A 15,162-nucleotide genomic window follows, 5' to 3' on the forward strand; every position below is an offset into this window, starting at 1 on the left:
AAAATAGTGTTATTTGATTATACAAATTGATGTGTTCCTATTTGTTTTTAGGTACATAAAAAGAAGGAGTGATAAGAAAGGAAAAAAAAATTAGGGAAAATGATCCCACTTTGAATCATTGTATCCATATTACGGATGATAAGAGAAATATGATAAGACTTAAATGTGTATTCATCAAACAAATATTGGGGTGGAATTACACAACTAAAAAGCCACATAGCAGAAACTCGTAACTCGTAAGGACAAGGACGGAACCAGGATTCATACCCGAGGGGGCCAAAGCTTAAAACCAAAAGAAAAAAAATTATGAAAATAAAAACTAACATCCATTTCATATTCAACAAAATACTACATACAAAATAAGTATTTCTTAAACATTTCATATTATAAAACACATCAACAAAGTGTAACATACAAAATAATAGCCCGTTTGGTAGGGCATTTCAAGCACACTTTTGAGCATTTTAAACACACTTACACATATTTTCATACATTTTTTCACCAACACATATATCAAAAACATCTAAAACAATATTACTCAAACTCCTCTACCAAACACCTTTAAGTATTTCTTATTTTGTGCATGATTTTTGTTTAGTCCATATTTATTTTTTTATTTTGTTTTTGTAGTTAAAGGGGCATGAATTTTTTTTTTTTATTTCTTTTCTTGTAGGTCAATATCTAAATATTTTAGAGAATGAGAGACAAATATATATTTAAGGTCAAACTTAATTTTTTGTATACCAAATTTTTTTTTAAGGGGGGGGGGGGTGGCCCCCTTTGCCCTACTGTAGGTCCACCTGCGTAAGGGTGATAAAAATAACAAAAGAAACAAACATCTAGCTTGATTTATGATTTTGATGTTAAATGTCATCTAGAAAAGTATTTTCTCAATATTGATAGTTATAATTAAATTAGTTATTAGTTTCATGTGTTCCAAGTCTATTATATATATATATATATATATATATATATATATATATATATCATTTGTGTGTGTATATATATTTATAAGTAAAAAAAAATATTTGTGTATCTTATGATATAATACAACATGATATACAAAAAAAAAAGAAAAGAAAAAAAAAATGATTCACGATATTATTTATGTTTTGATAGTTATGGTGGATCATATTGATTAAATTCATGGGTAGGACTTCCTAATAATGTGAGATATATGGAAGAGTGTGACATTATTATACTTTTAGAGTATTTTATTATTTTTCAATAATATAATAATTTTAAAAAATAAACTAATAGAAGAAGACAAAGAATTATGTTTTATAATATTAATATGGATTAAACTTTATGGACGGAGAAATTCCATCAACTTGGGAAACAATTAAAGAAATAAATTTTTTTTTTTTGGAAGCTTTACTATATACAAACAAAAAATATATATATATATATATATATATATATATTTATATATTACATAATGATATACTTGCGTCTTTTGCATTTGACCTTCGTGTAAATTTTGAAAGCTCATGACTTCATGAGCTGATATAATAGAGAATTATTTACCAAAAGATGTAACAGAGAATTTTTTTAACAAAAAGAAATGGAAAATACCATATCAGGAAAAAATAAACAAAATCATGCTAAAAAATTTTTAATTCAAAAAAAATATTTTTAATCACAACATGTTAGTCTATTTTTTGCTGAGACAACATGTTAGTCTAGGATCTACATGATTCCACCTAACAGACTATCCACCACTGTGCAGATCTATGAAAAACAACGGCCTATTACAAATATCATGGTTCAATTTTTTTTTTACTTTTTGTTTAAAAAAAAAAAACTTGGATGATCTCTACTTCCCTCACATAAATTGGTTAATTATTCATTATTAATTTAGTCTTTCAACTGTATCATTTCACATGATAGATTTTACTAATTATATTCATGATGAAACTTATGAGAATGAAGTATTACTTTCTTATATTTTGAGAGCATTGAATAATGAATTACTCGGTATTTAAAAAACATGAGTTTTATTTAGGGACCGAAATGTACACTATAATACACAAGATGTATTAAATAATTTTGAGAGCAACTAAAAGTCCCTATATTCCTCTGGTTATATTACAAGAGTTTTATTAATTTGTTCAAACAAGGGTTTAAGTCCCCATCTCTCATTGTTGTAAAGAATTATATTTAAAATGGTTATGTTAACAAGTGGTTTTAACCGCCGCACACACCTTTGGTGCGATGATTACTCTACAAGTATAAGTGCTTGTAGGGTGTGGGGGGCAAGGGCCGGAGTTCAAGTCTCTAGGAGAAATTATTACACATATATACACTTAGATTAGACTTGTAAAAAAAAAAAAAGTGCTTTTAAAACCATCGTTAAGATATTATTTTATAAAAAATTTAAAAAACTACAAAAATATTTACGATTTTTTTTTCCTAAAAACTTTCCTAAAATTTATCATATATCGAGTGTATCATGGATATGATTATATATGAGTTGTGTGAAATAATTCGAACCGGAGATACTCCTGCTCCTAGCCCCTTCCCCTCCTCTTCCCTTTCACATTTTCTCTCTCTAAATTAGTTTTGTTTCTTTAAAGGGTCTCTTTTTTGACCACCATCACCCCCCCTCTCTTTCTTCCCTACTTCCTCCTATGTGCTTCTACCTTTCCTATTTTGTTATCCCATCATCCATTCATACATTCATGGGTGCCTGTGCAAATAAATGATTGATTATTAGGGGTAGTATATACTATATAATCTAAAACTTAGCCGTGTTTTTGATCCATCAAAACCTCTGAAAAAAAAAAAAAACACTATCTTCTCTCTATCTTTCTCTCTTTTTTGTTTCAATCATGGGTGCTTGTCTTTCTGCCACCAAAGTCAGTGGCTCTAACAGCAACACCCACAACCACACAACCACCACAACCGTCAATCACAACCGCAGAGGGAAAACAAAATCACAAACAACGACGACGACGACGACGACGACAACGGCGGCAACTACGAAGAAACATGAGGCTTCGAGTCATCAGAGACAGACCAAAGCGAATGAGAGGAATTCACATCAGCTGAGACCCAAAGAAAAACCCGTTTCGAGAAGACAAAGTGGGGTGATCCCATGTGGGAAGCGCACCGACTTCGGGTACGCTAAGGATTTCGATAGTTGTTACACGATTGGAAAGTTGTTGGGACACGGTCAGTTCGGGTATACCTATGTTGCCACCGACAAGACGAATGGGGATCGAGTCGCCGTCAAGAGGATTGAGAAGAATAAGGTAGTTTGTTTGTTTCTTTGATTTCTGTGAATTAGGTAGTCATCTTCTACTTTTTTTTTGGGGTTAGTTTGTGGGATTTCGTGGACTTTGTGGCCTCATTGACTCTGGATTCTTGATGGGTTTTTGTTAAAATTTTGGTTTTTGTATGTATGAATGAAGTATGTGGATTTCAATTCCCGTGTTATTTGCTCAATGGGGCTTGGGAGAAATTTGTGGTTAGCACTTTGGGGGATTTTGTTCCCCTGATTATGGATTGGAAATGGTGATTTTGGTCCCAATATTTCTGGAGGACTTTTTCCTTAATCCTTTTCCTTTGGAGACCTGGCTTCTTTAGTTGGGTTTTTAGTTGACTTGCATCTGCATTGAATATCAATCTTGGAGTCATGTTGCTTTGCAGTCTTAAATGGTTTTCTAATGCCTGGAAGATCGATTTTCCCATTTATGAAGTTCCAATTTTTATGTACTTATGAAGAAATCACCATGGACGCCTGAAGGATATGCTGACGAATTGCTCATATGCCTGATGACTGATTACCTATTCCGTTTGCCACTGGTGTTTTCACTTAGCTTTTAGCTTATTTTGCTTATGTACAATTTTTTTAAAGCCTCACTTTTTTGTAGTACAAGTATATTTTAGCCCACTTTTAGCAAAAAAGCAATCATCAAAGTTCAAGGGTTACTTTGATGGGCTAAATCTCAGTATGATAACGATAATAGCATTTTGAATGTTTTGCAAATAGTGAATTAATGGGATTGTTTTGGAAACTTACTCAGCGTGATTCTTTTCTTCTTAAGGAATTTGAGGTGAGTGATAAATGTTATGTATTCTCCTCTGGTTAGGTAAATGTGCTCCTAGAACTTCTATTATTGCAGGTCACTGGAAAAACAATAAAACACATTTGGGTGGCTTGATTGAAGTTAAAAACTCTTAGATAGAATAACTTTCATTATCTTTAATTCCACAGAACTTGTGTCCTCCCTTATTTTTTGGAAAATATTTATAGAAAAGTTTCAGAGAAACCTTGGATTTGATGGCAGATGATTCTTCCTATTGCTGTTGAGGATGTGAAGCGAGAGGTCAAGATTTTGCAAGCCCTTACAGGCCATGAGAATGTGGTTCAGTTTTATAATGCATTTGAGGATGATTCTTATGTGTATATAGTAATGGAGTAAGTTTTGCTTTCATGAGCTTCTTTTCAAACTATACCATTCTCCATTTATTTTTTCTGTTCACATAATTGTACGGTGTCCTTTTTCTGCTTGCTTAACCCTCATTTATTAGATAAGATTTTGCACTTCTGTTTTGCCATTTTAATCTCCTTTTTTAATTTTCTTATTTCATTAACTGTCCATATCTTGAATTTGTGTGTGTGTGTGTTTTTTTTTTAATCTCTGTAATCAGGTTATGTGAGGGTGGTGAATTGCTGGATCGGATATTGGCCAAGTAAGAATTATTTTAGTCATGGGTATCTATCATTCATTGGTCTTGCCAGGAGTGGCTAAAAAATTGGCTAATAGTGTTGATGGCCGCAATATTTCCATTTTTTTAAAAATATTTTGATTAATTAGTGATGACACCAGTACTTCTGCTTGATTCACTTAACTCAGGAAGGACAGCCGTTATTCTGAGAAAGATGCAGCAGTAGTTGTACGGCAGATGCTCAAAGTTGCAGCTGAGTGTCATTTACATGGATTGGTACATCGAGACATGAAACCAGAGGTATAGCCATTAGCCAGGTTCACTAGCAGAGGCATAGTTTGCTCAGTTTTCTGCCCGCACTCATTCTCCTGTACTTTCTCCTTTTTTATTTATTTAACAAATGGAAATAGTAGGTTTTACAGTAGCAGTGAACTAGTCAAACTAGTAATGATGCTTGACACTGGTTCCCTTGCATTTGCTGCATGCAGAATTTTCTTTTTAAGTCGACGAGAATGGATTCAGCTTTGAAAGCCACAGATTTTGGTTTGTCAGATTTCATTAAACCAGGTGAGTAAAACTTCTACTACATTAGTTCTATGAGATTCAACTTTTTTGTGTATATAAATATATTTTTCTAACCAAGGAGCTCTAGTTTTAATGGCACTTACTCCTTTCATAATAATGGGATGGAGAGTGAAGTTGTGGGTGCATGTGGAACCCCCACCCAAAAAAAAAAAACTTAACTGCTTCTTTTTCTTTTGAAACTGTTATTCTACATGTATATCTGGTCATGCATTTGATTCCTCTAAAGCCATATGATTACAAACAATGCAGGAAAGAAGTTTCAAGATATTGTTGGCAGCGCTTATTATGTCGCTCCTGAAGTATTGAAACGCAAGTCTGGGCCTGAATCAGATGTCTGGAGTATTGGTGTGATTACCTACATTTTGCTCTGTGGGAGGCGCCCCTTCTGGGATAAGACTGAAGATGGTATATTTAAGGAGGTTGACTACAATCTTAATTTAAACTACTTTTTTTTTTTACTTTCTGGTGGGACAAGTGATTATGCTATTTTCATTTCTTCTCTGAGTAGTTTATGCTACAATCTCTAGCTTTTCTATAAAATGGAAACGGGACAACAGAGAAACATTCAAAAATTAGTCTCTCACAGCTTTTCATTTTCCTGAATAAAGTTACCTTTGGAGTACTTGATAATGTCTGTATATTAATGGGCATTACCCAATGTATAAGTGCAGTCCAGGGAGGGAGATCATCGCCATGTGTCTTCAATATTGCTTCTTTTTCCCCCCCCATAGTTTTCTTGTGTATACTTATTTAACTGCCTCACTTTTGCAGGTCTTACGAAACAAGCCTGATTTTCGCCGCAAACCATGGCCAACCATAAGCAACAGCGCTAAAGATTTTGTAAAGAAGTTACTGGTGAAGGATCCTCGGGCAAGACTAACTGCTGCCCAGGCCCTATGTATGTATTGAATTTGTCTCTTAGTAAATATCAATTTTGATTACTTCTGGCATATTGGAATTGGCTAATGCAATTACAAAGAATTTTAGTTTGTGAGTTGCGACTCAAACTGAGATTCTTTTGGTTTTCTTTTTATTTGTCATTTTAGTCCCTGAGAATAGTTACTGTGTTATGTTCTTCCCCCTTTTATACTCTATAAACGTTAGGGGGGGGGGAGATTAACTCATCTGATTGGTTTCAAAATTTCCAGCACACCCGTGGGTTAGAGAAGGAGGCGACGCATCAGAGATCCCTATCGATATATCTGTTCTTAATAATATGCGACAATTTGTGAAATACAGTCGGTTGAAACAGTTTGCTTTAAGGGTGAGATGATTTCCTTTAATATTTTTTTTAAGTCAGAAGGAAAGTAGTTTTTTTCGTCATCCATCCTTTTTTGACTAATTGATTGCATTGCAGGCATTGGCTAGCACAATTGATGATGAGGAGCTTGCTGATCTCAAGGATCAATTTTCTGCTATTGATGTGGACAAAAATGGTGCTATTAGTCTAGAAGAAATGAGACAGGTAAAAAATTTTCTTCATTATTCAACTTGGTTTACATTCTGGTACCATATCTCTCTCTCCTTTGGTCCTAACATGGATGGTTTTTATGCAGGCCCTTGCTAAAGATCTTCCTTGGAAGATGAAAGAACCACGTGTCTTAGAGATTCTGCAAGCGGTGAGCATTTCCCCCTTTGAAGTAGGAAATAAGAAACTATCATACTACTCTAACCCACCTTCAAGAAATCTGACATCTATACCTAATTGTACTTCACCTTGGATTGTGAATACAGTTACTTTTTAAATATAATGGAGTCTTTCATTAATGCAGATTGACAGCAACACGGATGGCCTTGTTGATTTCACGGAGTTCGTGGCAGCTGCTCTACATGTGCATCAATTAGAGGAGCACGACTCTGAGAAGTGGCACCAGCGGTCTCAAGCTGCATTTGAGAAGTTTGACATAGATAAAGATGGTTTTATTACTCCAGAGGAACTGAGACTGGTCAGTGATATTTTTTTGCATTAAAATTACCCTTGATCTCAGTTTTGCTGATTCTTTCCCCAAAGAGTGTGAGACAGAGATGACAAAAAGAACTGATGCACACAAATGATCCCGAGCTTTTTTATCCTTTTTTTTTTTGGTTTAATCAGGGTTTGGGGTCATTTTTTTGTCCCCCTGATCAATTAAGACTGGCAATTACATCGGACCATAATTTGCTTAGTCCTGGTTTTGTGCACTGTTGTCTTTTAGACCCAGTTTGGCCCTTTCTTTTGTGCCAAGTGATATTAATTTTGCACAAGATCTTGTAGCATACATAAGTTTGCATACAGTGACAAAGAAATTCTTATACATGGCATTTATTTAAAGTCTAAATCAGTGTTCTGAACCTAGAGTAGACTAGAGGGTGCAAGTCTGACTCTCTTAGTCAACCTCCCTGAAAATTTACTGGTTTTGTGTTAGTTCCTGAATCCCACATCTTCCTTTACCAGTTTTACTCTAGGTTTGCTCCTTTAGCTGTGCAAAGGCCTCTAGTTTCAGTGGCCAAGTGTCATTGCACTTGTGGAATTTTTCGGGATCAAAATCCTAGAACGTGTATTAATTTGGGGTTGGGGTGTGCTTGCCATTGGGCAAGCCTGGTTATGACAAGCAAATGATGTGCTTATCTATTTGAGCATTATAAAGATGTTCCTGTGATTCTGAAATTTGCTTCATTGCTTTGCAGCACACGGGCTTAAGGGGCTCCATTGACCCACTTCTTGAGGAAGCCGATATTGACAAAGATGGAAAGATAAGTCTATCAGAATTCCGTAGACTTCTAAGAACTGCAAGCATTAGTTCACGAAATGTGAGTAGCCCTTCCGTGCACCGGAATTCCCAGAAGACGTAGATTGGAACTGGAGTTTTGAAGATTGAGAGAAGTGATAGAGGTTAAGAGAGGCGGAGTTCCTTTTTCATGGATTTTTTTTACATAAATATTCTACTCAAATCATAGAGATGCCCTCATCTACTGCTATCACGATCCCGTGGAGCTCCTTAAACTCGAGTATTTGATGATAGGATTCTGGATAGGTTTGTGAAGACATGTCATCCAGAGTTGTTTGATATGAGTTAGTGTGGATCTGCATGGCAGATGGCTCCACGTATGTTGGTTGAACTGGTCTACATCCTTTTGGAGTATTCGGAATTTCTTGGTCATTCCCTACAAATTGTAACGTGTGACTATAAATAAATTGTTAATGAAAATTATTGGATTAGGATTCATTTCTGTTAATAATGTTATTAGAAGTCATTTCTTCCAATTTTCTTTCAGCGTTTTGGATTGCATTTATTCGGTGTAACTATTTGAAATGCAATAATCATAGCGTGTTAGAAGATGTTGAGATGTTTTACCATTGCAAATATGCAATAAGAGCCATAATTAAGGGAAAGAGTGGGTTTCCCCTATTGCTCAATTAGTAAAATTTTTTTTACCGGACTTGGAATCGAATTTTGCGCATTTGGATCAGTTTATTTTTTTAGATATGACTATAGCTCTTAGTCTATGAACAACTAACCACTAATTTTTCACTCTCAAAAAAAAAAAAAAAAAAACTACTAATTTTTCAGGAAAGCAAAACACACTTTTTTAAGTTTTTGAACTATGATTTAAGTAATTGACTTGGGAAACAAGTGGTAGATACTTACATTTTAATTCTTAAAAAAAAAAAAATCCTCTAACTTCATGCATTCATAATATAACAAGAGTTGGAATATTCATCATAACGCTAGCAATTGCGGCAGCATCCTAGAATACTAATTTTGTCGTTTTAAAAGGCAAAACTGAATTCTGGTATTCAAGTCTCGAAGGTGAAATGCCAACCATCCATTGTTCTTTCAAGAAGAAACGTCATCCGCTCTCTTTTGTGATGGATGGCAATGTGACACTTCTGTTTAGGGTGTGATTTAATTGTAATTGGAAAACTCTAAAGATACATTAAAAAATATCTACAAAATGCTTAAGTGTTATCTTGTAACTGGTACACCTAAATTCACTTTTTTAATAAGTATATGTGGTTGTGCCATGTACAAGTGTTATAATCCAATCACATATTGACATTTAAGTATGTTGTGAGATTTGATGTGAATTTAAGTGTATTGTAAGCAATTTTTTTTTTGACAGAGTATTGTAAGCAAATTAGAATCCTTTTATTTGGGATAGGTTTTAACTTTTAAGTGATTTTTGTTTCGTTTTTTTTTTTTTTTTCGGAACGGAAATCTATGAGAAAAGTATTGTAAGAAATTTCCAACGAGTTGGGATTAGATTTCTTGTGACATAAGCTAAAATCAATGATTTGCCTTTAGGTATCATAGTGGTGAAAGACCAGAATTTAGGCCCAAATAGCAAAAGTGGCAGGGTGGGATATCACATGGGCGAGTTGGCATTTCTCATCCAAATCAGGATGGGGTATGGCCATTCACTCTTGTCCTGTATCCAAAGAAATGAATCAAGGTGTTATAATGGCAAAAAAAGAAAAAGGATCTCTTTTGATTCAGGACAATCACTGTCGACTGACATGGAGTCTTACGTGACACAAAATGACAAAATTTTTTTTTTTTTAAATGTCATTCCATCCCACTAAAAATGTTAATTTGTGCCACCCAATATTTTAAATAATGTGTTTTTCAAACAAATGTGTAACTTAGTGCTTACATAAAATTTAAAAAAAAAAAATCTATCCAACACTATTATTATTGAAATAAACATGAAAAGTGCTATTCCATGCAATTAAAGTACCTGCTATATGTTCACCAAAAAAAAAAAAGTACCAGCTATATTTATTTACTTATTTTTGTTGAAGTAATCGACAAAAAAAAAGGTAGTATTCCAGTTAAGTTAACGTTTTTTTATTTTTGTATAATATATGTCACTATCTAAAAAGATTCAAAAAGTAGTGGAGCGCATACATTACACTAGTATCAGTGGATGAACCTATGTCTAGACTCTGCCGGTGCCAGGCCTCCATTGGATGTGGACGAACCCAGACTTGGTGGGCTTGCTCCTCGCTGGCTTTGCAAAATGCAAACTACAGTGGGATATCCCAAACGCCTTTTCTCATTTGTCTTTTCCTGCTAGTGTGAGATCCCTTGGTTGTGCAGACCAATCGATATTGCCCATGAAAACCACCACCAAAAGAAGTGTGCGATTATTTCCGACTAATTATTTAGCACTATACTATAGGAGTAATATTTCCTTCTCACACGTAATATTATTGAGTTTCACTGATTAAATTATGAAGAGATTTACCTTTTTTTTTTTTTTTTTGAGAGAATCTTTTGTTTTTTTTGTTTGTTTGTTGTAAAACGAGGGAGTATTGCATCCAATTTATAATGAGTATTGCGTCCAATTTATAATGTAATCATCTAGTATTGGTGGCGTCAAATTGCTAAAGTGTCGAATTTAACAACCAATAAAACAAAAACAGGACTGCATCAATTGAGCTAAATGTAAAATTTTTGGCTTTTGAGTTGCAGTGCACAACTATCTTTGATAATATACTATAACTCAGATGTTATACTAAAAAAAAAATTATTTGTCCTCTAATTATTATAATGATTATTTCCTTTTTTATTTTCGCTTTCTTTCTTTTCTCAGTTTCCCATTGCACTCCACTCTTTAATCTTTACTTCAATTTCACCATCTCCCCTTTAGATTTTTTTTTTCTCTTTTCCTCCACTCTTGCCAACCCAAGCCATCACCCCTGCTTAGCTCCAACCTACCTCTTCCTCCACTCGCCACCGACCCAAGCCACCGTCCTCCTCTTCTCCCTTTCATTTTTTTTTAATCTTTCTTCCTCCACTCACCGCCGACCCAAGCCCCAAGCTGACCAATCTTTGCCTCCATTGCCAACCCATCTCTGACCCATTTCGCCCTCTCTCCTCTCTTTCGGATTTGAGTTTTGTTTGGTTTTGTGTTAGAGATTCATTTTGGGTGCCACCAATTGTTTCAAAGCTTGCTCTCCAATTTACAGGTGAGTTATCTTTGTCTTCTCCGTGTGATGCTTCAGGGTTTTTGATTTGAGGTTTTTGCTTCTAGTCTTCTAGAATTGTATTTTTCTTGTTTCTAATTTGTTGTTTAAAATGTTTGAGAATTTTTCTGGAAGTTTATATTTGAGAATTTGTTGTAAATGTCATGTTGGAAATTGTTCTGGGAATTTTCTATTTGCCAAGAAGTGTATATTTGCTATTTCTAATTTATTGCTGTAAATGTCATTTGGAAATTTTCTGTTTGCAGGAAAGTTTATATTTGTTGTTTCTAATTTATTACAGTAAATGTCACGTTGGGAATTGTTCTAGGAATTTTTTGTTTGCAGGGAAGTTTATGTTTTCAATTTCTAATTTATTGTTGTAAATGTCATTTGGGAATTTTTGTGTGCAGGGGAGTTTATATTTGTTGTTTCTAATTTATTACAGTACACGTCTTTACTTTCAGTATGCTTGAAAGTATTTGAGAGAAGAAAGTATATATTGTTGTTTCTAAATTATGGATTCACAAGGAGACCTGCCATATTACACTAGTATTATACAAGGGGATATTGATATCGACTCCTAGTGTCGGCATGGCTCAATATTAGTGTTAATGACATACACAGTAATGAACAAAAACAAAATACATTTCGTGAAAAAATTTGGAAATACTTCAAGGAGCACAATACCTTCGATACCACACATACTGCTATTTCCCTAATAAGTCGTTGGGGAATGATTAACAAGGTGACAAATAGGTTTTGTGGGTGCATGTCTAAAGTTAACATAATTCCTCAAAGTGGTACGATTGAACAAGATAAGATATAAATTATATTGCAGTAGTGTTAACATACCCATTACCAATATTTTGAAGATACTAATCATTTTATATTTCTTTTAATTTTTTTAGATTGCCAATGCGAAGGTTTTGTATAAAAACAACTTTCATAAACACTTTCACTTTGAACATTGTTGGTTCATGTTGAAGGACTAACCAACGTGGAGTGATCTTAAGGAAAGATCGAGAACATTGTTAGCTCCAACTTCGGATTCAACATCTATTGCTGAGGGAGATGGTGGATCCTTACTTGATGACACTTCCAATTTTGAGAGACCGATTGGTAGGAAGACTAAAAAGGCCAACCGAAAGAACTAAATTATCGAAAAAGATGTTGGGGAATATTTGGCCAAGAAAATGAAATTTATTGAGAAATCGCAAGAATAAGAAAAAGAGTATTTGTATCAAAGTAGAAAGGGTTCACTTGGAAAAGTTGAGAGATAGGGAGAGAATTCAATTGGAAGAGCATAAAATTAGAATTGAGGAAAGAAAGTCAATATTGAGAAGGAAAAACTTTGTTTCCAAAATATGTTAAGAGGAGAGAATCATGTTGGTGGATACAAGCGCCTTGGCCGGAGCACAAAAACTTTTTTATGAACTCCAAGAGGGAATCATTGCAAGACAAATATCAAGTAAATAGTTGGGTTTGACCTTATTTTTGGATGTAGCTTAGGCCATAATGTATTTTGTCATGTTAGGAAAAGGTTGGCACATATAGATGATGCCTTGGTATGACCTTATTTTGGTAGTAGATTAGGCTTTCATGTATTTTGGCAGTAGATTATGATAGACCTTCATCTATTTTGGCAGTAGCTTATGATAGACTTTCACTTGTGTAATCGTAACTTTTTAGCTTATATAAAATGCTTCTTCCTTATTTCATTTTCCTTTAATCTAAAACTAGATGATTGTCTGAAACTGAATGCTTTCTTAGCATCATATCTGTCTTGTACACTCTATTTCCTAGTATTTTCTATTGCATTCTTGGTACATGAATTTTTGTATTTAGTTGATCTACTTTCTTACGAGAGTAAGGAAAAAAATTTCTCTTTATTATAGTAAACCATTTTATTTTCTGAAGGTCAAGAGAAGTCTAAGTTCAAATTCTGTGATATTTTTTCTGTTGTAATAATGCCCCTTTTTCAAAATCTCTATCTCTCATTCACCTTTTAGGTTTCAATCTTATTCTCCATTTTTCATTAATGCACTGTGAGTATGGCTACATGCTTTTAAAATTTGAACGGTTAATTGAGATTTTTTACATGCCCAAACATATTCTCTTTATAAAGGAAAGGTTGGTTTAGGATCCTTTTATTCATTTTCTCATGTTGGACTCTCTTCTCTAGTTTTTGGATAGACTGCTCCTTGTTTCCTGTACTTATACATGAGATTGTGCCACTAATCTTTGTTTCTTGGTGCTGCATGTTGTACTAATGTTTAATATTATGGCATTAAAAGCATGGATTGATATGGGAAGCAAATTTTTTTCTAATCTTACTTGTGTTGTGGCTTGTGCATGTGTGCGTGTGCATATATAATAATTGCTTATGGCATTAATAGCATGGATTGCTTATGTTTCTTGTATCTATAGTAATAATTGCTTTCCAATTGTCTTGAAGGTTGACTCTGTGGGTTGCTCTTTGTTTTGCAAGTTGCTTCTTGATGACTCAGATGAGGATGAGATAATCAAACAAGTTGTCATGGATTCAACATCATGACGTAAACGTCATCACTATATCAGACGTAATCATTTGGCAAGCAAAGAAATGCTTTATCTTGACTACTTTGCTCCTTCACCAATATATCCTCCTAATTTATTTCATATGAGATATTGGATGATGCGTTCTCTTTTTCTCTTTATATAATCTAAGATAGAAGCTTATAAATCTAACTTTGTCCAAAAAAGAGATAGTGCCAACAAACTTGGTTTATCTTCCTTACAAAAGATAACTGTTGCACTTAGAATGCTTGCATATGGAGTATTGGGTGTTTTTATGAATGAATGTGTGTAGATTGGAGAATCCGCTGCATTACAATGTTTGAAAAAATTTGTTATGTGGTGGTTGATGTTTTCTTTAAGGAATACAAGAGAAAGTCAAACAACAAAGACATTGCTAGATTGTTAGCCCATGGCCAACACTGGGGTTTTCCAAGTATGTTAGTTTCAATTGATTGCATGCATTGGAAATGGAAAAATTGTCCAGCTGCATGGAAAGGTCAATATTGTGGTCATATTCATGAGCCAGCTATTATTTTGGAAGCAGTAGCATCACATGATCTTTGGATATGACATGCATTTTTTGGGTTACTTGGGTCAAATAATGACATTAATGTGTTAGAGAGATCTCCTATACTTTCTAAGCTTGCACAAGAACTTGCTTTTTTAGTTAATTATTCAATCAATGGTAATGATTATACAATGAAATATTACCTTGTTGATATCATATATCTAAAGTAGGCAACATTTGTGAAAACAAACTCTACTCCACAATGACAAAAACAAAAATTATTTGAAAAAGCCCAAAAGACGTATAGGAAAGATTTTGAGTGTGCATTTGGAAAGCTTTAAGCATGATTCTCAATTTTTCATGGACACTGCACGATTTTTTCATCTTGAAACACTCCAAGAGATTATGAAATCGTGCATTATTCTCCATAATATGACTGTTAGAGATGAGTGAGAGGAAAATAAATTGGTAGACTTTGATTATGAACAAATTGATGAAATAGATAATCCTCCAATAGAAGTGTCACGTGAACAAGCAAATGGATTTATGCCATTCATTCAAAGTCATGGACGCATTCGAGACCGAGAAATTCATTTTCAACTCCAATCGGACCTCGTTGAACATTTATGACAATTGCAAGGCAAGTCGTAGGAACCTGAGTGTGTGAGTTATTGATGTGAGTTTTTATTGAATTTAATATGAGTTATGTATGAGTAATTTATGTACTACATTGTTGCATTTATAACATGTGTTCCATTTATATGTTATTTGATAGGTTCCTCCACTTCATAGTTTACATATATGCTTCATGTAAATGGTTGTTGAAAGGTTGATAGTTTAGTCCAAGATTGCTTCTCGATGATTAAGAAATTTTTTTACTCAAAAAAAA

At 34.0% G+C, this 15,162-nt stretch overlaps 1 protein-coding gene and 1 long non-coding RNA gene across 2 annotated transcripts; both read left to right on the forward strand.

Annotated features, from left to right (window-relative positions):
- Window positions 1-2,472: 2,472 nt before the first annotated feature.
- Window positions 2,473-8,465, forward strand: LOC142624431 (calcium-dependent protein kinase 28-like). Its single transcript, XM_075797996.1, has 12 exons — window positions 2,473-3,254; window positions 4,293-4,423; window positions 4,657-4,698; window positions 4,863-4,974; window positions 5,163-5,241; window positions 5,509-5,678; window positions 6,031-6,157; window positions 6,408-6,523; window positions 6,617-6,724; window positions 6,816-6,878; window positions 7,032-7,205; window positions 7,927-8,465. The coding sequence occupies exons 1-12, from the start codon at window positions 2,832-2,834 to the stop codon at window positions 8,089-8,091; spliced, it is 1,710 nt and encodes a 569-aa protein (XP_075654111.1). The 5' UTR covers window positions 2,473-2,831; the 3' UTR covers window positions 8,092-8,465.
- A 2,377-nt stretch (window positions 8,466-10,842) lies between these two features.
- LOC142624432 (uncharacterized) lies at window positions 10,843-14,007 on the forward strand. Its single transcript, XR_012842335.1, has 2 exons — window positions 10,843-11,212; window positions 13,665-14,007. It is a non-coding gene; the product is annotated as an uncharacterized LOC142624432 (long non-coding RNA).
- The last annotated feature ends 1,155 nt before the right edge of the window (window positions 14,008-15,162 follow it).

Source organism: Castanea sativa, chromosome 2 (genome assembly GCF_040712315.1).
Source record: "Castanea sativa cultivar Marrone di Chiusa Pesio chromosome 2, ASM4071231v1".
In the NCBI taxonomy this organism is placed as follows: Eukaryota; Viridiplantae; Streptophyta; class Magnoliopsida; order Fagales; family Fagaceae; genus Castanea; species Castanea sativa.